This window comes from Melitaea cinxia, chromosome 21 (genome assembly GCF_905220565.1).
Source record: "Melitaea cinxia chromosome 21, ilMelCinx1.1, whole genome shotgun sequence".
In the NCBI taxonomy this organism is placed as follows: domain Eukaryota; kingdom Metazoa; phylum Arthropoda; class Insecta; order Lepidoptera; family Nymphalidae; genus Melitaea; species Melitaea cinxia.
The window spans coordinates 6,080,936-6,105,335 of record NC_059414.1 but is presented as its reverse complement, the minus strand read 5'-3'; the positions used below and the strand labels follow the sequence as shown (position 1 = coordinate 6,105,335).

The following is a 24,400-nucleotide window of genomic DNA, read 5'->3' as shown; positions in this document are numbered from 1 at the left end:
AAAATGTTAATAAGCATAATACAATTGGCGGTATTATGACCTTTTTAGCAATTTCTTACAGACAATCTTATGGTTCATTGTGTGAATGTGGCCTTGACGAAGGCACGGTTTCCCACATCCTTTTTTCCTGTCCAAACTCATCCGTCCTATATACGACATCCTTCCCCATGATATTCCCCGCCCTATAAATGTTCAATGTTTGTTAATGTTGGTGTTTAGTCCCTATTGTAGATTTTTGTGTAAATATTTTGAAATAAATAAAATTAAGTTGTAAATAAATCACGTGTCTGTCCTAGTGTAATTATTTTGTAATAGTTTAGTTACTAACAGCTGTAGTCTTAGTTTAACATTAAATGTTTGTGTTGTTTTAGTTTATGGTGTAACAATGAAAGTCTATTTTGCCTGTTTTCAAAATTAAATAGAGACTGTTATCTCTACTGCACCGACCAATTAATCTCCTTCGTGTGTTCTCCACTCTACGTGACATTGGCGGAATCAACCGTGCTACTTTGGCACAACTGAAAGCCATTAAACCAATCAATCAATCATAAGGTTGGATAATTTGGATGAACTTTCTTCTAGGGAAAGATGAAATGTGATGTAAATGAGTACCTAACAATTAGAGTATATAAGTAAGCTATATTCATATCAATAATACATTCCTAGCCATACATTCCTCATACATGGAAATAGAGCCATATGCAGTGGGAAGTTACTGGCTGAATCAATCAATCATCAATATAAATATGAATAGGTATATAATGCGTTGATAGTCAACTACACGAAGTAGACGTAAATATATATCTTTAAAATAATCAAAAGTACAGACTTAATAATAAAGGTCTTGAAAGAAAATTAAACGATTTAATTTCGTTTGTAGCGATATTCATTTGTAATAAAATATCTTCTTACAAAATTAGCAAATTTTGTGGTAACTTTTTGCCGCTATCAAACTGACATCCTGCGGATTATACTTTATGGTTATTATTATCATATTATCAACATCCGACGCGTCCTAAATGGGTATTTTAATAAATAACATTTAGTCGCAAAAGATACCGTAACCATGTGGCGTCTCTGCGTTTTAATTATACTTTTTGTTTCATGTGCCGAAAGTAAATTAACTAACTGTGAGTATTCATTTCAATACCTTTTATAAAATTCAATCCTAAAATTGTCAAAACTCATAACTTTGTATTTTATATTAGACGTAAATTAAAAAATGGCACTTCTGAAAGTGAAAGTTTATTATTTTTTATTTTTTTATTTGCTTTGACGAAAATAAAAAGAAAATTACGTGTACTAATCCGCAACGGACTTCGTAAAATAGTTGGGCGAAAAATGGCGGTGTTTCCCAGTCGCTATTAACTATAATACTATGGTTTTATAGTACAAAGATAAAAAGTCCGTTCTAATATTATAAATGTGAATGTGAGTTTGTTTGTTACGCTTTCACGCGAAAACTACTTAACCGATCATCATGAAACTTTGTACACATATTCTTGGAGGTATTAGAAGTAGAAAAAAATCAATCTGTGTGAAGCCGCGGATAAAAGCTATTATGGAATATATCAAGTTGAAAAAATTCCTCGCGTAACAAACTTTTTAGATATATATATTTTAGGATATTAATTAGGCTTTTAAATAATTGATCGTGTAGGCGTCCCGCTGGCCTATATATAGAAGATACTATGGAAGACACAGTGTAGCTAAATCAAATCAAATCCTACAGCAGGAAACTTGTTTAAACCCATATTTTTTATGTAATCCCATATTTACGGATGATATTTTTTCGATCAGAACTTTATTCAAACAGTGACTATCCTAATCATATTTTAGCGGAACTAGTTGATCCAGAATGGCGGAATATTATTGACGCAGGCGGAATGCACATCGGGCATGGACGGACTAAACGATTTGTAGAGCTAAACGAAAACCAGGCGAGTATCTCTACAGTTTTTGTTTGACTAGATATTTAAGCAAACTAAGTATAACAAAATCAAAAATAATTTACGAGACATAATGACATTTACAACTTGCAAAAAAGATAACTAAAAATAACTGTACCTAACAAATAATCATAAAGATAAATATGATCAGCTCTTTGACAGTTGTAATGTTATGAGTATATATGCTAAACTAACTGTGCACGCGACTTCATCCGCGTAGAATTAAAAAAAATTATTGTTCAATTCGCAGTTATAAAATAAATAAGTTTCTAAAATAAGAATAGCTTAAGTTACTCCTTATAATCTCAGCTGTCTACTGAGGAAAATCCCATCAAAATCGGTCCAGCTTTTTCAGAGATTAACTGGAACAAACAGACAGACAGGCAGGCAAAAATTGTAAAAAAAAAGTATTTTGGTATATGTAACGTTTATACATAAAAATGTATTGAGTAAAAGCAATTATTTTAAAATTACTAACACACTCCAATTTTATTTATTTTTATAGATTAAATAGTAGAATAGAACGAAATAGGACGGATAAAACGAAATAGAACGGAATAGAATGGAATAGAGCGGAATAGAATAGAATAAAAGTAGAGTAGTGTAGAATAAATATAAGATAACAAATATCAAACAATCGAGCATATTCGAGCAGAATCGAGCAGATTCGAGTAGATTCGATTATAATCGTGTAGAAACGTAGAATCAAGCAGAACCGAGGAGATTTGAGTATATTCGCGTAGAATCGAGGAGAATCGAATAAAATCAAATAAAATCGAGTAGATTCAAGTAGAATCGAGTAAAAAAAGGTTTATACGTATAATACATGCATAACATAGTAGAGGAGGCTACCGTGCTAAGCCGGGGCGGTCGCTAGTAAAAAATATAGAGCTTTTGGCGGAGTGTGGAAGATAAATGTCGCTACACCTAAAGGCTTACAACATAAATACCACTTACCACAAAATTAATAATAAGTATAGAAAGATATCTGATAACTGAAGAAGAGATCAACGAACTGATCAAAGATCTGCATGAAACGTACAAAAGTACAAATAAAATGAAATCACGGTTAATACAATACTTTTTGGTAAAACAAACTTTATGAATTGAATGACTCTCTGTATCCAAATAAACACGAAAGGTTTTCGTGATACTTATATTTTTAAAATATTATGTATTTGTTATGTATAAGCCAATAAACTAAAAAAAACTGGAACTAAAACCTCCTCTTTTTAAATGTGTAAAAAAAATAATCAATTTCAGCCCAATATACCGTTTCAAGCGTGTATTCTTCCGAACGGAAAGACAGGGCACTGTAGACACCTGCATTATTGCATCCAGGAAGATTTTAAGAATAACTTCATGAAATTCATGGACTATCTGTGCATTATCCAACACTCGTAAGTGACAAAGCCTATTTCAAAATTTGCAAATTTTGCACAATGTGATAAAAAGTTAAAGTCCTAAAGATAACGATATCCAACTGATAAAATGTTGCAATATACTTTTCTTTAAGATCAAACTCGAATTTCTAATCTCAGGCTGTAAAGCCAAATAAGTTAATAGTTTACTACTTGAAATAAAACAAGCCCAGACCTGCCATTTTACGTGTTGCTGAGAATCGAGATAAACCTTGTCAGCAGTGAAACAGACTTCTTCAGAATATATTTAATCGTAATAAGCACAGAAATTGCTAATCCAATTTCATAAAAATGTAAGGGTTAGAAACTCAAAGTGCGTGGTTACCAAGTCGTGTAAAAAGTGTGACAAAGAAAAAAATATTGAGTCAAGGTTATATAATTCTAAATGATAATAATTTTACGACAGGGCCATCGGAGTCTGCTGCCCGGACGGCATGGTGGAAGGTGCAATGGACGTCATAGCAGGAGATTTGCCTGCAACTGCTCCTAAAGACGAAAATGCTATCGCTTTTAAGATCGACCGCGCTGAAAACCGAGGTATACTCTATTTTACATTAAAAGCGCTTAACGCTGTGCATTCATTATTATATATTTTATACATTATAGTAACGATGAATTTTTAACCTGTTGATACAGCCACTTTAAAACCGATCAATTTAAACATACAAAAAAACTTCTTTGAAATTATACTAGCTTAGCGGTCTAACTTCGTACCACCATATTTTATTTTTTTCGAGAGTTAATCGATTGTTTATTTTATACAACCCTTATCTTGACAATAAAAAAAACACTTAAAAAACGAGTGTGCTTTAGATCACACGACTGAAGTAAAACTTACGAAACGTAACTCTCTATCTTCACTTCTTCGCCCGATAACACTTTTCATAACGCTCTCGTCAAGTATTCACCAGCTTACTCCACAAGTCAAGCGTTTGTAAAGAAGTTTTACTTCAAAAAAACCTATTAGGTGCAGTCGTTTGCCGTAGCGTGCATTTCATATAGGCAGAAAGGCACTGCCTACCCTGACATGTTACTAAAAATGATATAAAACAAGAACATTACAATTATTTTTGAAGACATATTTTTGAAAAAGACATAAATTATAATGCAATTTAAATCCGCTTCAAAAAAACCCGCCGTCGTATATGCGATATCAGCGCGTCGTGCGCATCGACGACGGGCCTTTTATGAAACTTCTGCCTATAATCGCATAATAAATGTTAGCAATGACAGTAAGACATTATATAATCCTACAATTTTATACTGCGCGCGCGTCATATGGAATACGAACAAAGTATTGTGTTTTTAACATTGATCGGTTTAACAACAAAATTAGGCACTGCCTAAGAATAACTTGTCAAATTAAATTGTCTTGAATTCGATACCGTTTGTACTAATAATTATGATTTTTGACACAGTCGCGTAATCGCAACATTCCACAGAGTAATATTAAGATAATGCACTTTAAATTTTTCGTTTGTGCGTTCTTGCTATTAGTGAAAATATTAATATATTAGTGATGAATAAGTTTACTTGTGAAATATGTAACAGAAACGTGTGTTTGATGAAAGTAAATAGTGCATCGAAATTCAACACGTTCAATTTTACAGATAAATTAAAAATTGTTCAGGCGATTTAACACATAAGTAAATACGTTATAATTTTTCATTAATAATAAATAAACAAGTACTTTCATTAAGAATACAATTTCGTAACTAATTAATAGTGTTATCAATGATTTCCTATGTTTGACACAACCGAAATTATCAGAGTGCCGGCCTTATGAGGTCACTGTGTCTATCCAGTAACTGATTTGTTTGATGTTTCATTTGTATTACTCACTCATGAGTTACCCAAGTCTAATAGGTATCAGTTGGTTGCTGTACGTGTATTTGTATGCCTGCATTGTTAGGATAAATGCATTTTACGTATCCAATAATTTACTTGTCTGTTCTTGAAATTATCTAAAAGCCTCTATTCCCAACAAAATTAAAATAAGTTAGGAAAAAATTGCGAGAAAGTAAGTGCAGTGTGGCTGTTCAAATGTTTTTTTGACTGCCTACCCTGTCTAAAAATTTTATGCACGCCACTGGTCATTTGTATTTCAGCAATTAATTTTTATTTATATAGATTACACATCTATACAACTAGTAGTAGACGACGCGTTGGCGCAGCGGTCATAGCACTGGCTGTTAAGCTAGCGGCCGCGGGTCCCATTCCTGCTCACGACAGACATTTGTATCGACCATAAAGATGTTAGTCGTGGTCTGGGCGTTGTGCTTGTGTATTGTGTGTGTTTCCGGACCCCCGACACAGGAGAAAATCCTACTGGGGGATCCGTTGAGTGTGAAGCGTTTATTATCATTATACATCTATACAAATAAATAAAATTAGAGTGTCTGTTTGTAATATTAAAATAACCACTTTTTACTAAATGCATAAAGGATGTATACACGGTACATATACCAAAATAACATTTTTTTTCAATTTTTGTCTGTCTGTCTGTCTGTCTTTTTGTTCCGGCTAGTCCGATTTTAACGGAACTTTCATTGGCAGATAGCTGATATAATAAGAAGTAACTTAGGCTACTTTTATTTTAGAAATGTATTTATTTTATAACCCTGAGAACTGAACAAAAACTTTTTTGTTAAATTCCACGCGTATGAAGTCGCGGGCACTGCTACTAACAAATAAGTTAACTACCTCGTTGGCGCTGTTTGTAGTGGCCCTGCTTTCTTTTCTGCTGGTTTCGATTCCCGCCTGAGTCTGTGTGTAATATTTCTATTTATTTCTATGTATACTTATGAATAAAAAATGTTTTTCTATAACAGTCGGTTGTTATAAAATTAACGGATAATTGTGTATTTATATGTTAAATGTGCTAACAGAACCGTTATAAGTGTAACCTAATAAATACGTAAATAAATAAAGTTATACCTATAACAAGCATTAAGTTGCGTACCGTAGGAACAAACGATAATGTGTACGCTATAAAGAAAAAGTATATCAAAATAAAGACATTTGTTTTGTTAGCACCTTTTACATATTAGTACATAAGTATTCGATTATTTCAGGTTGTGGACTTAGTACTCGAGCTCAGACCAGGGTAACTGGATCGCGGCCTGCTAACCCTCGCGAGTGGCCCTGGATGGCGTCCGTAACTCCCGAAGGTTTCAAACAGTATTGCGGCGGAGCCTTAATCACTGATCGACACGTGTTGACTGCGGCCCACTGCACTCGCAGGTATCATCTATTTCGATTATAAATAATTTTGAGAATCTTTACTTTTTTATAACCATAGTGGCTAGTATCTTGCGTTAATTATACGACAGTATCAGCGACAGATTAGAGTGAAGTACGACACGGCATCCAGATAACTATAAAGCAATTAACTTGATATAAAGTAACCATCACTGTCTTTATGCGTCTATATAAGAAAGGACTAAGAAATAGGAAAAAGATAGAAGGTAATATTCATTTCAGGCTTGTTTTTCAAAGCCTCAGGTTAATTTGCTCTAAGAGTGTGGTATAAAGGTTCAGTTCATCTGATTTCATCATACCATCAGCTCAGTTCACTTAAGTGACACTACGTCGATCGGCTAATTATAGCCTATTAATTATAACTTATCTTTACTAAATATTTATTTTGTCTGTGTAATGACTCTAAAATTTGTGATTAATTTTTCTTTTAAACTGGACTCATGATGTCTCTACAAAGGACATAAAAACTTGCTTCAAACATTTTAATCACTAACTTACGTGATTTATCAACTTATGTGGCAAATATATATATATATATATATATATATAAATTTTCATACATAAACTACTTGAAACTTAGAATTAAAATGTATTCAATTTCGCAGATGGAAGGCTAGTGAATTATTCGTGCGTCTAGGAGAATACGACCTCGTTCGTACCAACGATTCTCGCTCCTACAACTTTCGAGTTATCGAGATACGCCAACACGAATTTTTCGACAAATCGAACTATCATAATGATATTGCGATATTAAAACTTCATAGAGCAGCCGTGTTTAACACATACGTTTGGCCGATATGTCTACCGCCTCGGGGATTGCAGTTGGAGAATGAAATCGCAACTATAATAGGTAATATAGTACTTAGATTAATAAAGAATAAGAAACAACATTAAAAGAAGATATAATAATAGAATAATGAAGAATAATAGAATAATTATTTACTTTCGTTGATAAGTTGATAAATAAGAGACTATTTAGTCTCTAAATTTTAGCCAATGACATCCTTTACGAAGTATATAGTTGAAACCTCCGCCGAAAAATAATAAAATAATATGTGTTGAAATATATTCTTATCTATCGACAAGACGATGAAATTCATTAATAACAATTTTCATCTGCATGCATATCTGCACTCAATCTGAATACAATATAATCTAAAAACTATTTAACAAAAACTACTTAAAGCCTTTACTAACTACTTAAAACCTAGTTTGTTTTTGTGTTACCATGAGTGTAAGTAGTAGCTAGAACATCCCAACATTCAAAGAAAGCTTAGGCAACGTTGCTCTGAGTTGAGTAACTGAGGTGGCTCACCTCGCAATGTTGACGTTTTTTTACAATCAGTGCGATCTGATTTATTTAAATCTAGACCGGTAAAAAAATATACCCAAAATCGTAAATTATAGATACATGATTCTGCAATGAAAGATGATATTGGGGAGATGCTTAATGCTTGCTAAATCAAGTTCGTATTTCTTAACACACGGTAAAAGAAAGAGAGATTATTTCAAGAAAGGTAAAAATACTCATAGTTTTTTATGACTTTTAAATAAGCTTTTTGAATGCAATAATTTTTACAAGGTTGGGGGACGCAGTGGTATGGAGGTCCCCACAGTGACGTCTTAATGGAAGTGTCGGTGCCGATATGGGTTCACGAGACATGTGTAAGATCATTCAGTGACTCGATCTTCAATGAAACTATATGCGCTGGAGGAAAAGAAGGCGGTAAAGATGCTTGTCAGGTATACAGTTACGAATATTACTGATTTTACTAACCCCTGAGTTAGATATTGCTAAACTTAGCTGATTAAAGCCAACGAGAACTATATTGTATGTGATTTTCTAAAATTAAACAAGTTTATCGTCTAATATAAAATTCATTTAAATCCTGAAATCTCTATACGCTTCTGTTCCACTACCTGCTTTGGTGGATGAACTGGTTATTAAAACTATTCTTAATCCACAGGGTGATAGTGGTGGTCCACTGATGTACCAACTGCCCAGCGGTCGCTGGACAGTAATAGGAGTGGTGTCCTGGGGTGTACGTTGCGGGGAGGCCTCGCATCCAGGCCTCTACACGCGCGTCGATCAATACCTGGAGTGGATTCTGCAGAATGCTCTCTTCTAAGCTAACATTACGAATAATCTGCGCTTAACTTTTTGATCTATTAGATTTGAATAGTAAAAACGATGTCTTAAAATGTATGATTTTTCTCTCTTTAATTTAAGACAAAACGATCAGTTCTGACCCAATAAATAATCAACTTAAGATTATGGTTTCACCAGGATCAAGCCCTGAATTTAAACTTTCTTCGTGTCATAGAATGTTTTTAGCGGACTCTATACTCCACATATTGCTGGACACCGTCGCGTTTTGAGTACTGGCGTTTTAATAGACTTGTAATGAGTTATATTATTGTTGTAAAGATAATAGTCATAGAGATCACCAAGGTAATGAGTCTTCGCCGTGAAAAAGAATTATAAATAATTTTATCCACCCAAGAACGTCTACTTATGTTTTGATAATGTTAAGAACTTGGGTTTATAGAGTGAAACATAAAGATGTCTTAAGCAAATATTATAAAATATCCAAAGAATATAGCCACCCCCTCTCTTCCCGTGGGTGTCGTAAGAGGCGACTAAGAGATAACACAGTTCCACTACCACCTTGGAACTTCTAAAGCCGACCGATGGCGGGATAGACATCCAACTGCTGGCTTTGAAATTCACAGGCCGAAGACGGGCAGCAGCGTCTTCGGTGCGACAAAGCCAGCCCTGCGGTCACCAACCCACCTGCCCAGCGTGGTGACTATGGGCAACACACATGAGTTCACGCCATTTTTGGCGCGAACTTGTGGAAGCCTATGTTCAGCAGTGAACTGCGATAGGCTGATTTATGTGTGTGTGAAGCAAATATTGATTTGACATGTATTACGGATGAACTAAATCAACAGGCTTTGTGGAATATCCGAATATTCAACAAATAATTAAAGAAGTACTATAATGTTTTCTTTATTTGATAAATAATATACTACAGCCAATTATTTGACAATTCAAATTTGAAGCATGGATAACGTAACCTTCTCACCGCACTCTTCAATAGATTGCAACATTTCCAAGACTTGCTTTTCTTCCAATACTGGATGGAAAGTAAAAGCCAGTCTGAAGAAATTCTTGTGATGATGCAGTGGAGAATAAGCGACCATCAGACTGGAACTCATCGTAAGGAGTTCCTTAATTTTCGGAGTAATCTGAAAGACACAATAACTCGAATTTATATAGTGCCATATTTCATTAATACTTCCTTATAAAATAAAATAGAAAGAGATTCATAGGTACAAGTATATGGGTATATATTATATTTTAATTTACACTTATTTTAATAACTTTGCACGGATATTATAAGTATACTCTTAAAAACATACAAATATATTCGTTCAGTTCTAATATGTTTATAAATAATTATTAGAAAACCGTGAAAAGCATACTTAACTTCGATTTATAGTTCAATACGCGAGTTCTGGTGATTTTTACACTACTAAGGAGGCAATAATGCGTACGGTCTAGCTGGGGGAAGTGATAACCGTAATCTTGAGACGCCTACAATACAACAGAAGCATCACAAGTGCATTGGAAAGCCTACCCCCGCTGTCAACACCAGCACATCACCAAGAGCTGTGACTTCCACACTCAACTCACTACCTCCGGAAGATAATACGGCTTGAAAGCATCAAAGCATATTTAGTTATGATCTTCTATAAGCTTGAATTATATTCCCACAGGGTACTTCCCCAGTCAGGCTACCGTGGACTAGGACATTTTGATTTAAACATAAGTGAAACTAACCTTATGCATTGTGTCCCACCATTTCTCATCCTCCTCTTTATCCCTCATGAAAGTAGGTATATACCAAAAGCATACATTTGGACACTGAATTGGTGCCGTGACTAGTCTGAAGCCGTCCTTACGAGCAATAGCACCTAAACAAAACTCTGCTATTTCCATCACGTGGTCAGTTAAGTGTTCGAGACCGATATCACTTCGGGCTTTCCATATCATCCAAAGCTTGAAAGCGTCTATCTGAAATAATTCGTATAAAATTAAGACGTAACAGTGTATGAGCTGGTTACCAATAATTTTGTTGCAAACGTATTAAATATAACATCAGCAGCTGTTTGACACTTTTCCATGGAAAAACGCTTCGAACCACTGCATATTGTTAAGGACACACAAAGAAACTAGCGCCATCTAGCGGCAACCATTGAAACCACGCAAATACAGAGACCGCATGAAACTCTCTACTCAATACTAGATGGCGTTAGAGGTACTACTGTGGAACTATATAGAAGTATAGTCTCGAAAACTGGGTACATGCGCGAACTTTCCAGAATGGTCTGGGCCTCGCGTCGGCCGATATAAATAGCCGCAGGTAGGCGAGCGAGTACAGTTCAGTTTGAGCGATCTTCGAAGCGACTTCAAGAGTGAAAACTAGTGATCAAGAGTGGTACTAGCGAAACCTACGACATTGGCTACGACTGAGGACATCGTGAGTGCTTAGTGTTTGAACTTAGTGCTTAGTGTTTGAACCTAGTGCTTTGTGTTGGACCTAGTGCTAGTGAATAAAGTCTTGTAAAGAGTCAGCAGGTCTTTCTCTCCAAATCCTTCGAACCCTAACACGTAACAACTGGTGTCGGAAGTGAGATTTGGAGATGCCATTGACTCCGAGAGAAGACTTTAAGGACGTCAAGGGCGTCAGGACAAGGGCGCAACGAGCTGCGGAGGCCACACCTACTCGGGCTCAGGCCCCGCCCACTCAGAGTCAGGCTCTGCCCACTCAGAGTCAGGCCCCGCCCATTCAGAGTCAGGCTCCGCCCACTCGGACACAGGCCCCGCCCACTCAGAGTCAGGCTCCGCCCACTCAGAGTCAGGCCCCGCCCACTCAGAGTCAGGCTCCGCCCACTAGGATACAGGCCCCGCCCACTCGGGCTCAACCCCGCCCACTTTGTATCAGGCCCCGCCCACCGGACCCGTCCACCTTACCACGCCCACCAGACACCGTAACTTCTACAGACCCTCAAGTGGCTCTTCAATTAGGAAGTTTAATTAAATTAATGGAGCTGCAAAGGGCTGAAATTCGTAGTGCTTTGCAAGAATCACAAGAGCAAACAAGTTTTAAATTGCAAGAATTACAAGAACAAACAAATTTCAAATTGCAAGAATCACAAGAGCAACAAAAGGCTGAAATTCGTGGTGCTTTGCAAAAATCACAAGAGCAACAAAAGGCTGAAATTCGTGGTGCTTTGCAAGAATTACAAGAGCAACAAAAAGAGCTCCAAGAAAAAACGCTTTGGGCTATAAAAGATGTTAGCGACGCGGTGACTAAGCTTCGAAAAGATGTCGACGTAGTGGAAGAACGAGTTACCGGGTTAGGATTGGATGTTGAAAATGTGAAAACCGGCCTCACTGAACTACAGAAGAAAGTAGTGCGCCTTGAAACCACGGGAGTCGCGATGTCTAGTGGAAGTACCGGAGTGGCGCAAGGACCAAGAGTGAAAGTGCCTCCGTACGATGGCACTACTCCGTGGAACGCTTATCGTCAACAATTCCAGACTGTTGCTACTGCCAACGGATGGACGGAAGAGCAATGCCTGACTGCTCTCACTGTTGCGCTCAGAGGGCAAGCTTTGTCGATTTTGGAAGCACTGCCACATACAGGAAACGGGTTCCAAGACTTGATGGAGGCACTTGAATCCCGATACGGGGAGCGACACCTGGAGCACGTGTTCCGTGCCCAACTACGTGACAGAGTTCAACGCTCAGGAGAAGGACTACAACAATGGGCGTTGGAAATTGAGAAACTCGTCAGGAAGGCACACCCAGGAGCAGACACCAAGATGGTAGACACGAATATTGTTCAAGCATTTGTCGACGGAATCAAAGACCTGGAGGTCAGAGCTGCAGTGAGGCTTCGTCACCACACCTCGTTAAAGGAAGCATTGGCGCATGCTTTGGAGGTCGAGGCTGTTCGCCATGACATACGGCAGACCCATAAGATCCGCGAGGTCTCTGAGGAAGTCAAAGTAGTTAAGGCTCCTACGAAGAAAAGTTCTGGGGTCATGTGCTACAAGTGCGGCGAGAGGGGCCATCTTCAGCTCAACTGTCTGCAAAAGAAGACCCAGATAGCAAGGATGAAAAGGATCGAGGAACAAATAGAGGAGCTGAAGAAGCAAAGGGCTTCGCCTCCTGCCCGGGATCAAGAGTATGACTTCAAGACGAAACACCGCAGCGGAAAGTTGCATGGGAATGCCGACGCACTCTCACGAAGGCCGTGTTCGGAAGACTGCAAACATTGTGTTAAGCAAGAATCTAATGAAGTCACATTAAAGCTAACAAGAACAAGTCCTTCGGGTATCGGGGAGAGTGATGCTATGAGGGAGGCTCAAGAAAGAGATGACGACCTTCGGCACATCATCACATGGAAGAAACGGGGTGACGTAAAACCAATCTGGAGTGAGGTTGCACCCACTGGCGCTGTCACTAAGGCGTACTGGGCTCAATGGGACAGTCTGATACTTCAAAACGGAATACTCTACCGGAAATGGGAGAAGACTAACGGCAGAGAGTTCCACCTTCAGATAATTGTCCCAAGAACGAGAGTACCAGATGTTTTCCGTGAAATACATGATGGCGTATCAGGAGGTCATCTAGGTATCAAGAGGACGTTAACAAAAGTGCGAGAACGATTCTACTGGTTGCATTGTCGGGATGATGTACAGGATTGGTGCCGCAAATGTACTACTTGCGCTGCTGTAAAAGGACCACAGACCAGGGGCCGTGGGAATCTGCGGTTGTATAACGTCGGTGCACCGTGGGAACGAATTGCAGTTGACGTAGCGGGGCCATTTCCTGTAACGGAATCGGGAAACAAGTATTTTATGGTCGTCATGGACTACTTCACCAAATGACCCGAAGTGTTCGCCATACCAAACCAAGAAGCTACAACAGTCGCTTCTAAGTTAGTCGAAGAAGTGATATGTCGCTTTGGCGTGCCTCTAGAAATCCATTCCGATCAGGGCAGGAACTTCGAATCGCAAGTATTCCAGAAAGTGTGCAGAATTTTGGGCATGCATAAGACGAGGACCACCGCGTACCATCCACAGTCAGATGGAATGGTTGAGAGATTTAACCAGACCCTTGAGAGGCATTTGGCGAAATTGGTAGACGACAAACAAAACGATTGGGACAAGTATATACCACTCTTCCTTCTGTCGTACCGAACCGCCGAGCATGAGAGCATAAAAGCTACCCCGGCGTATGTCAATTACGGTAGAGAATTACGAATACCAGTAGACCTATTGACTGGAGGGGCACCGGAGGGACCAAATACCGTACAAGACTATGTCAGCGATTTAAGGGAAAAAATGCGCTATATACACGCCTTGGTTCGGGAAAATGGGTTACATTCAAGCGAGAACATGAAAACCAGATACGACCGGAAATCGAACACGAGCGGCTTCAAGGAAGGGTCACTGGTGTGGCTGCATAACATTTCCCGCATGCAACCCGCCGGAAAGGGAAATCGCCAAAGTTGCAGACCAAGTGGGACGGTCCATACAAAGTGGTTACCCGACTGAATGATGTGACTTACAGGATTCAAAAGCAACCAAGAGGGACATTCAAAGTGGTACACATAGACCGTCTGGCGCGTTACCATGGCAGTAACAACGATGCTCGGGACGAGCATCTCTAAGAGGGGAGTAGTGTTAAGGACACACAAAGAAACTAGCGCCATCTAGCGGCAACCATTGAAACCACGCAAATACAGAGACCGCATGAAACTCTCTACTCAATACTAGATGGCGTTAGAGGTACTACTGTGGAACTATATAGAAGTATAGTCTCGAAAACTGGGTACATGCGCGAACTTTCCAGAATGGTCTGGGCCTCGCGTCGGCCGATATAAATAGCCGCAGGTAGGCGAGCGAGTACAGTTCAGTTTGAGCGATCTTCGAAGCGACTTCAAGAGTGAAAACTAGTGATCAAGAGTGGTACTAGCGAAACCTACGACATTGGCTACGACTGAGGACATCGTGAGTGCTTAGTGTTTGAACTTAGTGCTTAGTGTTTGAACCTAGTGCTTTGTGTTGGACCTAGTGCTAGTGAATAAAGTCTTGTAAAGAGTCAGCAGGTCTTTCTCTCCAAATCCTTCGAACCCTAACACGTAACAATATTATAAACCAAATCTTCTTTTTAAAATATTTTATAAGTCATAAATTAAATACCAAAAACTACGTCATACGTTAAGAACCTCATTTTTTATCAACATTTTATTCAAGAAACGTGTTTAAAAATAAAATTTCACTACTTTAGCCAATTAAAAACATTTTACATTCGATACAGATAGGATACTGAAGGACATACCGTTATCGGGTATCGGACGATGATCGCATGTCAAAAAGCCTGTTTTTTACGTCTGAATCAATTATAAAGAAAAATAAATATAAAAAAGGAACTTAGTAACATCAAGAGACAATAAAAATATTTTTTTGGAATTGTTAGGAAGAGTGTAAAATAGTCAGAACTGAAAAAGAAAGTAATTGAAAGTTCATAACTCTTCATTTAATTCAATTATAATTAAAAGCAAAATTGGTATATAATTCTTGAACTTGATGCAGTAACTTTTTTTAATCTATGTATTCAAAATCTACTATTCGCTGATCACGAAAGCTCAAAAACTGCAGGACGCATAAGATACAAGGACGCTTAAGATGAAATCTGGCAGGAGCGTATTGTGTAGTTAGTAAACGTCCGCTAATGACGGATTTTTTCAACTAGGTCAAGTTTTTACAAAAGTCCTTAATCTTTTGTGATATGAACTTAAAATTTGACCGAGAAATAGTTTATAATTAGTGTAAGTCCACCAAGAACGCATTTTGCGATAGGGCGTTCTAAAAAGCTAGACTCTAAGGGCGCTTGAACATTTTATTAAAATAATATATTTTTTATGTTACAAACTTGAATTGGTGTGGTTTATAATTAGCAAACGTCTGCTAAGAACGAACTTTGTGACAGGACCAGATTGTGGTATCCTAAGGGTTTTCACAAGTTTTTATGAAATTCCTTCATTTATTATGTTGAGCTTCAGCCTGTAATATCCCACTACTGGGCATAGGCCTCTTTCCCCATGTAGGAGAAGGATCAGAGCTTAATCCATCACGCTGCTCCAATGCGGGTTGGCCGATATATTTCCTACTATGAGTAACGATCGCTATCAGGTGTACATGATAACAACAGGGACCGACGGCTTAACGTGCTCTCCGAGGTACGGTGGGGAGACCCACAAGGATATACAAACCACTACCCTACTGGCCACTGTATGGCCAATACAAAATGTTTGTCATGTGCGGGGATCGAACTCGCAACCGCCAGCGCAACAGTTACAATCTATGGCTGTAACCGTTGCGCCAACGCGGCCATTTATTATGTTATCTATAGTTAACAGACGTCCACTAAGAATAGATTTTGAAAAATTATACCTCTGAAGGATATCAGGGGTAGAAAATTTGTAAAGTAATAAATTAAAAAGTAATAAATTAAAAAGTAATAAATTTTAGAAGCATAATTTTTTTAATAAAAATAAGTATTAAATCGCTTGTATTGCTGTTTGATAAAATGGGAGATTACGTATTACTGAAATTGGTAAAAATGGCTTGAAAATACCTAAGACCTATACCTAAATAAGAAGACCTAATGGAAGACTGTTTTTCGCGCGACTATTCCATTAAGCGTGATTGAGAAGAAGCTCTGTGAGCAGTCTTGTAGTTCTAGCGTACAAATCTGAACCGTAAATGTGGTATACAAAGATATTGTAGATTGTTGTAATATAATTATGATACACTATTTTAGCCCCTATACTACTATCTTTGTAAATATTATCAATTTCTACGTGACCGAAGCGGAAACGGAGGAGTATGAAATTTCGTACACTTATAGGTTATACAGAAGACAAGTGCAGAATGCTAATTTTTTTTAATTAAGCATAAAAATATATTAAATCAAAAAAAAACATTACACACATTACCATGTATTTGACACACAGACGTATATTATACTCTTTTGTTGATTGTCAAAGTCTGTAGTCAAATTGAATTTTTTTAGAAAAGGTTCTTTATTTTCATAATTTTTTTGTTTTCTTTAATTTAAATTTTTAATTATGGTCGAATTTCGACCTCTGGGCGAGCACTAGTAATAATAAATACAGAAATTTATGATGAGCAATTAAGAACAAATAAACATTATTATCGAACGGTAATTAAGTATTTATTATTACATTTATCATTTCGCAAGCGTATTGTTTCTCCTATCGCAATTGTATGCTGACGATTAGTTACGACAAGCGAACAACCTCATAATGTGATATATTCCATGGTTTATTATTTTCATACATTATTTTCCGTAATCAACAGTCACAACTTAAGGAATTGATAGTAAAGTTTGATATACATTTAACGATAAGACAAAATAATTTGCAACCGTTTAAACTTAATTAAAATTTTCAATTGGTTATTAACGGAAGATTAATTTCGCGAGATAAAATTGAGCCTTGGATGTATGCAGCTGTAGATAGTGTTGGATTATTTGAACGCAACACTTTTAAGATCAAAGTCCACTTAAAAAAGTTATTTATTGTGGAAGACTACAAAACACCATATTATAACTTGTAGAAATGGAAAAGTAACTAAATTACAATTCAGTCAACAATCTCTCGGTATCAAAACTCAATGCGAGCTCTCTACATGAGCGCCTTGTTAGTTATAAGTAACTGTTATAACAATTAATAACAATAAAATAAAAACGAGGACGCAACAATTACTTGGAGTAACTAATCTTACGGTATTTCATTCAAAATACTCATTCTTGCAACTGTGTTACAAACAAAAAGGCTTACTTCTCCATATAATAGAAGGCTAGGAGTTTATTCTATAACGCTGCTATACTGCGGATTTTGGCGGTTACAGGTAAAAATACCCCAAAAGTAATAAATCGTTTAGAACTTGTTAAATATTATGTATTATTAAATTTTTAATTACCTTTCTCCCACACTGAATACTTTTGTCCCCCGTGTCATATCTCACATCATAGAACTTATCCTGTTGGAACAGGTACTGAGCAGCAGCAGCGTTAGTCTCGTGCAGTAGACCTTTCTCCCGAAGCAGAAATGCTGAACACTGTAACGGTACTCCCATCATTTTATGTGGATTCCATGATATTGAGTTTGCGCTTAAATAAAAAAAATGCTTGGTTATAGTTTTATAACAAATAGATTTACTTAGTAGACGTTAAATTTAAAAGATTTCTGTTTTATTTTTATATTAGTCATCATCAACATCATCACTTCAGCCTATCGCAGCCCACTGCTGGACATATGTCTCCACAAGTTCGCGCCAAAAATGGCGTGAACTCATTTGTGTTGCCCATATTCACCACGCTGGGCAGGTGGATTGGTGACCATACCATTTATATTAATAGATATGAAATACTAGGGTATGTTAATACCGCCCAGTTGATAGTAAATGGTTACGTAGCCTATAGACGCCTGCAACACCAGATCCATCGCAAGCGCGTTGTCGACTCTGTCCCGACCCTCCTCAGGAACTTTAGCCACCTTACTCACCAAAAGAACCTAACGCTACTTAAGGGCAATGTAATTTAGCTTATTATTTTGTGGTCTTCTATAAGGTTAAAGTACTTCATTAGTCTTGCTGCTCCAGTTTTTGAGCAGGATATATCCTACTGTACCCTACCTCAGTAAAACCTCTGTTAATAACAGTCAGCATCTTTAACGTAGAAATGAAAAAATAATTTTCAGTTACAATTGCACAAATATCTATTCAATAAACACATTTTTATTTGAGTACATACCGTTCAATGCCTTTTAATCTGTCTCGCAGCTTGCTCGACAAAATTAAAGATCCGCCCCAACACGCCTGAAATATTTGATAAATAATATTAACGACCTAAGGCTTCTTTTTTTAAATATACTGAAAATTCCAAAGATAATTTACATCGACATGCATCCAAATTCCATATTTCCTGCATATGTCTGCCGCGGCATCCAAGTCGTCAATAGCTCCTAGTACTGTAGTACCAGCTGTTGCATTTACCATTATTGGGTACTTTCCCATAGCTAATTCTTTCTGTATAGCAGAATCTAGTTCTGAAATTTCGATCTGACCAAGACTGTTAGTTTTTATCAATCTAACATTTTCGGTTCCAAAACCAAGCCAATGAGCCGCTTTTCTTATTGAATAATGACTCTGAAAATTAATTGTTTATAATTAATTATTTCTTTTTTTTTAATTAATTGGTTTCCATGCCAATGCTGTATTGATAATAGATAAACTCTGTAACGAAGTAAATTTATTTGGGTATAATTTATTTGGTTTTGTTTAGTCTTAAATCTTGTTTTAATGTTTGTAATATTATAAGCGCTGGCACAACGGCTACGGCATTTGCTCATGACTGTTGCACTGGTGGCTTCGAGTTCGATCACCACACACGGCATACATTTGTATTGGCCATATAGATGTTTTTCTTTAGTCTGCGCTTTTGTGCTTGTGTATTGTGTGTTTCCGGATCTCTGATACAGCAGTAAATCCTACTAGGGCCGTTAAGTGTGAGGCGTTAACGTTTATTATATTTATATATTACATGCAAAAGCTCCTTACATCTTCAGAAGTAAATATTATCATCTCTGGAAGATTCCGCATTCCTTTAGCCTTAACTTCAGGAAAAGCTTTGTACCTTGCTGCCACTAATGCGTACAACATCGATATGCTACCTCCAGGACTAAAGATTCCATCCCCATCAGGAATACCAAACAATTTTAGAATGTGTTTCATGATTTTAATTTCTACGAGTGTAAAAACTGGTGCTACCTCGAATGTGTATCTATAAATAAATGAACATTTTTAATGAAAAAGGTACATAAATTAAAATACTATAATTGAAATTAGATTTATTGGGTACTCCCAATACTTTCGCATTTTGCTATGCTACATATGCTATATGCTAGGAATAAATATTAGCTATTATAGTCCTGATCTTATGAATCAATTTTCGTATCAGTAGGATGGCCACCAAGCGTATGGTCTACCTGAACGTAAGTGGTTACTGTAACCTATGGATGCCTACAAGATCCCCAGAAGCTCTAGATACCCTACACAGAGTTCACACCTTACAGGAACACGATGTGTGATCTTCTGTAAGGTTGAGGTACTTCGGATGTTCCCTGCTTTACTCGCCCTGACTTTCAATAAACCCATTTTGCTCATACTTACTCGTACATAACATAATGATTGTGTTTACTAGCAGACGAAATCTCGAATTACATCAGTAGACGAAAAAAAAAATAACAAACGTACTAGTTCGTCACTACGATTTTCGAGGGTCCCCCTCGATTTCTCTGGGATTTCATCATCAGATCCTGGGCCCCTTATCATTGTACCACCCTTGGAATATCCCCTTTTCAACAAAAAAAGAATTATAAAATCGGTTCATATATGACGAAGTTATGCCCGAAAATACATTTAAAAAAATATAAAATATATATATATATATATATATATATTTACACGGTCGAATTGAGTAACTTCCTCCTTTTTTGAAGTCGGTTAATAATACCAAATGAAGCAAAGGTTTTTTTAATTCATAAATTAAATAAGAAATTCCTTATTTATTCTCATCTGTTTCTGTATAAACTTGAAGCCTATGCCTAGCAGTGGAATCTCACAGGTCGAATAGTCGTATAAACTAGACTGTCTATTATACTTTATACATATTAGATACACGTAATTACGAGTATACTTACTGACTAGTGTTGAATGCCTCAGCAATCCAAGACCCAGCAAGGCCATAACGATCTGTGCCACCATAAAGTTGGTTCCTAAATGTCGCTTTGTTCGTTTTCACACTGTATTGCAGCATTCTTCTGACGGATCGCTCCAGTGCGTTATCATTTACTGGTTGGGAGATATCCAAATCTTCTTTCAAAATTTCCTTAGAAAAAATTATATATTCCTTAGAAATAATCATGTTATAAAATTTTATTTTATAATTTTAAGTTTGTTCTTTGTTATATTCATTCTAATCTCTATCACATATAAGGCAACTGCAATATTTGCTAATCTTAAGTCCCAAATAAGTACATCAGTAATAATTTTATAACAACGTAATTGTCAGTCCAAGTATAATAAATAGGGATTGCAATCAATCGAAACATTAAATCGAAACGCGCGATGGATCAATCCCGCACTCTTAAAATAATATTTTATAATCGAGTTGAAACTACAGGTTTTTGTTTATTATATCATATTATATGTTACTATAAATTTTATTTGACACGTCATATATACTCTTAATTTAACAATTGTAATTTGTTTCCTAACAAAATAATAATTAAATCATAAATTGTTGAAAATACGATTTTAAGAAAAAAAAATATAGTTTCTTTTCCCAGCCGGCTTTTTAACGAACTGCAAATATATCTATTTATCTGTACTGAGGCAAAAACGCTCTCACGGCTTCTACGTTTGTAGGTTGGACCGTCGGGTACGGTCCTCTGATTCCATCGAACTCAAAGCACTGAAAGTTGGTTGTTTTTCCTTTAACATGATAGTAGCACCTGTGTCAGTTGCAGATGTTTCAGCTATATAGGTGTATTTTGTTTGTTCCGGCTAATCTCTGAAACGGGTGGACCAATTTTGACGGGACTTTCACTAGCAGATAGCTGATGTAATTAGTAACTAGGGCTACTTTTATTTTAGATTCTTTTTTATATTCTAAGTGAACAACATTTCCTTTAATTCCGCGCGGACGAAGTTGCGGGCACAGCTAGTTGAATATAAGCTATAAGTAGCAATATAAGTATTTTCAAGCTCATAAGCAGAATTCTAAACTAGATTATATACGAAAGACTTCTAGTTTTAAAAGGACAACATTCTTTGTCTTGCGCATAAGTAATTAAGAGAATACGTAATGTAAATAATTTATTCTAATATAAATACGGAAATATTTCTGTCATAAGAATTGAATGTTAGAAATAATGATACTTAATATATAATTAATTGTGTTATCGTAATTTATGACACCACGATTACATACTTCATATGAGTTTGACGTTGGCGCAGTTTGCTAGTTCTGAATACGATACTCGATATTAATATATATATATACTAGCTGACCTGGCAAACTTCGTATCGCTTTATTTTTTTTCTTAAATATAATAATTACATATATCAAAACAAAATATACCCTATCTTTCAAGTTGGATCAAACTGCACACGGTGTGCAGTGCGGCTGGCTGTTACATATATAAAATATATGTAGGTTAAATATATTTATTTATGATTTTTATATTTAAACATATCGTTACTCAAGTTGTACCCGCAGCTTCGTTTTGCATTCACGATTACGTATTTTGTTTTTTAGGGTTCCGTACCTCAAAAGGAAAAAACGGAACCCTTATAGCATCACTTTGTTGTCCGTCTGTCTGTTAAGACTCTTTTACTCAAAAACGCGTGGAGTGGTTGTAACCAAGCTGAGATTCATATCAAATACTCAAGTCTACTGTCTCTTAAAGTTTTAAAAAAATCAAACTTCTAAGCCAGAAGCTTGAAATTTGGTACGAAGCAATGTATAAGCAATGTCTTGTATATATCTTATCACATCAGCCGCTAATATCCCACTACTGGGCATAAGCCTCTTTCCCCATGTAGGAGATGGATCAGAGTTTAATCCACCACGCTGCTCCAATGCGAGTTGGCGGATATATTCCCTACTATGAGTAACGATCGCTATCAGGTGTACATAATAACAACCGGGGCCGACGGCTTAACGTGCTCTCCGAGGCACGGTGGGGAGACCCACTAGGACTGCACAAACACCCAGAGCACGGCAAACACCTGTATGGCCAATACAAATGTTTGTCGTGTGCGGGGTTCGAACCCACAACCGCCAGCGCAACAGGTACAATCCATGGTTGTGACCGCTGCGCCAACGCAGCGTCTGGCTTATATAACACAGATAAAGAAAAATTGCAAAAAAGCATAATTTTTTTTTATAATTAAATATAATTATTAATAAAAATATTTTCAATAATTTTGTTTGTACGGAACCTTCGGTGCGCGAGTCCGACTCGCACTTGGCCGGTTTTTTTTCCTTCTCCCAGGGGAAACAAAGCGAATCGGGTTTAAGTTTCCTTGCACATAGTATAGAAAATGTGTGCCAAATTGCACTCAAATCCATTCGAAAACAATAAAAGAATACATTTTTCGTATCAATATCAATTATAGAATCAAAGGGCAATACCAAAAATTTCGAAATTTCCTTAATGTACCTATATAATTATATACCTCTATAATATACATAGAATACATTCTATCACTGTTTTAATTTAAAGTAAAGTTTCCACTGCTATATGTTTTACAATTAACAGGAACTTTATCTAAGGAAAAGTTCCTGTATTATTATTAATAATATATATATATATATATATATATATATATATATATATTATTTTTATATTTATATGATTTATATAATGATAATTTATATGATTATTAATTATATAATATATATATATATATATATATATATATATATATATATATATATATATATATATATATATTATATATATTATATAATTAATAATCATATAAATTAGAAAATATAAAACGTTCTTAGATTGGTAGTGTAATAACAAAAAATAAGTCTTTTCTTTATAAAATGTTAGTGTTAAAAATTAAAATAGAATATATAACTTGACAAAAAAGATCATTTCTATTTAAACTTCCTAATGGGGTCAAAGAAATTACTTTCGATTCTTCTTAACTACTTTAAATTCAAGATTTAACTTGGTATGTATTCCACAAAGTACCAAAAATGTTTTGAATAGATAGTAATAATATTCAATTATTAAATATATATCAATATTAATTTTAATTTGAACACATTTTTTTTTCTCACCTCCAACTCCTTAGGGTGCTTAAAATTAATAAGTGGAACTTGATCAGATGCTTCTTCCTTCAGGATCGCAATAACCCTGTCCAAGAAAGAATGTCCGTTGGAGTCCATTTCGATGACTATTTTCAAAAAGAATTCAATCAAAACTTTTATCAAATTATATTTGTTGATAAAAAGATATAATTTTCAAAATGGAAAATAAAAATAAAAACAACGTATGTGTCGTTTGGTCAACGGAATGCACAAGACTGTCTGTCAGACAATGCAACTTAAGGCTAAGTACAAACACGCGAGCAAACTCGAACCGACAGATACTTCCCCACTTTTATGTTAACTATTACAAAAATCATTTGCAAAGTTCATTTTCTCGTGTTCACTTTCGTTTGTATAGTTTGTACTCATCCTTATTTGTAGCTAACGGACGTGTCTATTAACACTAATAACCGTGATAATTTAACTAGTATTGTAATGTTTAGTTTTAAAATTAGAATGAGGTACTCGTATATTCAAAGTCATATCAAAGTGCACCGAACTATCATTTTTAAGAACTGTTTCTACTAAGAAATATCGATACATTAACTTTTAGTTATAGCAAATTTTTTTATGTTAAAACAGGTTTTTGGAGCATTTTTTCTTTTCTAATTTAGTTATTTCTAAATTAGTTAATTGATGGAATCATATTTTTTAAATTAGGTACTTAATTGATTATCTCGTGACTTCCTATATATATATATATATATATA

General features: G+C 36.0%; 2 protein-coding genes across 2 annotated transcripts; one reads left to right on the top strand and one right to left on the bottom strand.

The window, feature by feature from the left end:
- The first annotated feature begins 3,305 nt into the window (after positions 1–3,305).
- LOC123663913 (proclotting enzyme-like) lies at positions 3,306–8,833 on the top strand. Its single transcript, XM_045598557.1, has 6 exons — positions 3,306–3,349; positions 3,777–3,907; positions 6,445–6,613; positions 7,237–7,481; positions 8,214–8,374; positions 8,599–8,833. Exons 1-6 carry the CDS (start codon positions 3,312–3,314, stop codon positions 8,758–8,760), a joined length of 906 nt encoding a protein of 301 aa, XP_045454513.1. The 5' UTR covers positions 3,306–3,311; the 3' UTR covers positions 8,761–8,833.
- Positions 8,834–9,628: 795 nt separating this feature from the next.
- LOC123663885 (glutamate decarboxylase 1) lies at positions 9,629–23,783 on the bottom strand. The gene is made up of 8 exons (XM_045598532.1): positions 23,661–23,783; positions 20,503–20,690; positions 19,361–19,583; positions 18,698–18,949; positions 18,555–18,619; positions 17,723–17,912; positions 10,479–10,712; positions 9,629–9,883 (listed from the first exon to the last, which is right to left on the bottom strand). Exons 1-8 carry the CDS (start codon positions 23,766–23,768, stop codon positions 9,686–9,688), a joined length of 1,458 nt encoding a protein of 485 aa, XP_045454488.1. The 5' UTR covers positions 23,769–23,783; the 3' UTR covers positions 9,629–9,685.
- Positions 23,784–24,400: the final 617 nt, after the last annotated feature.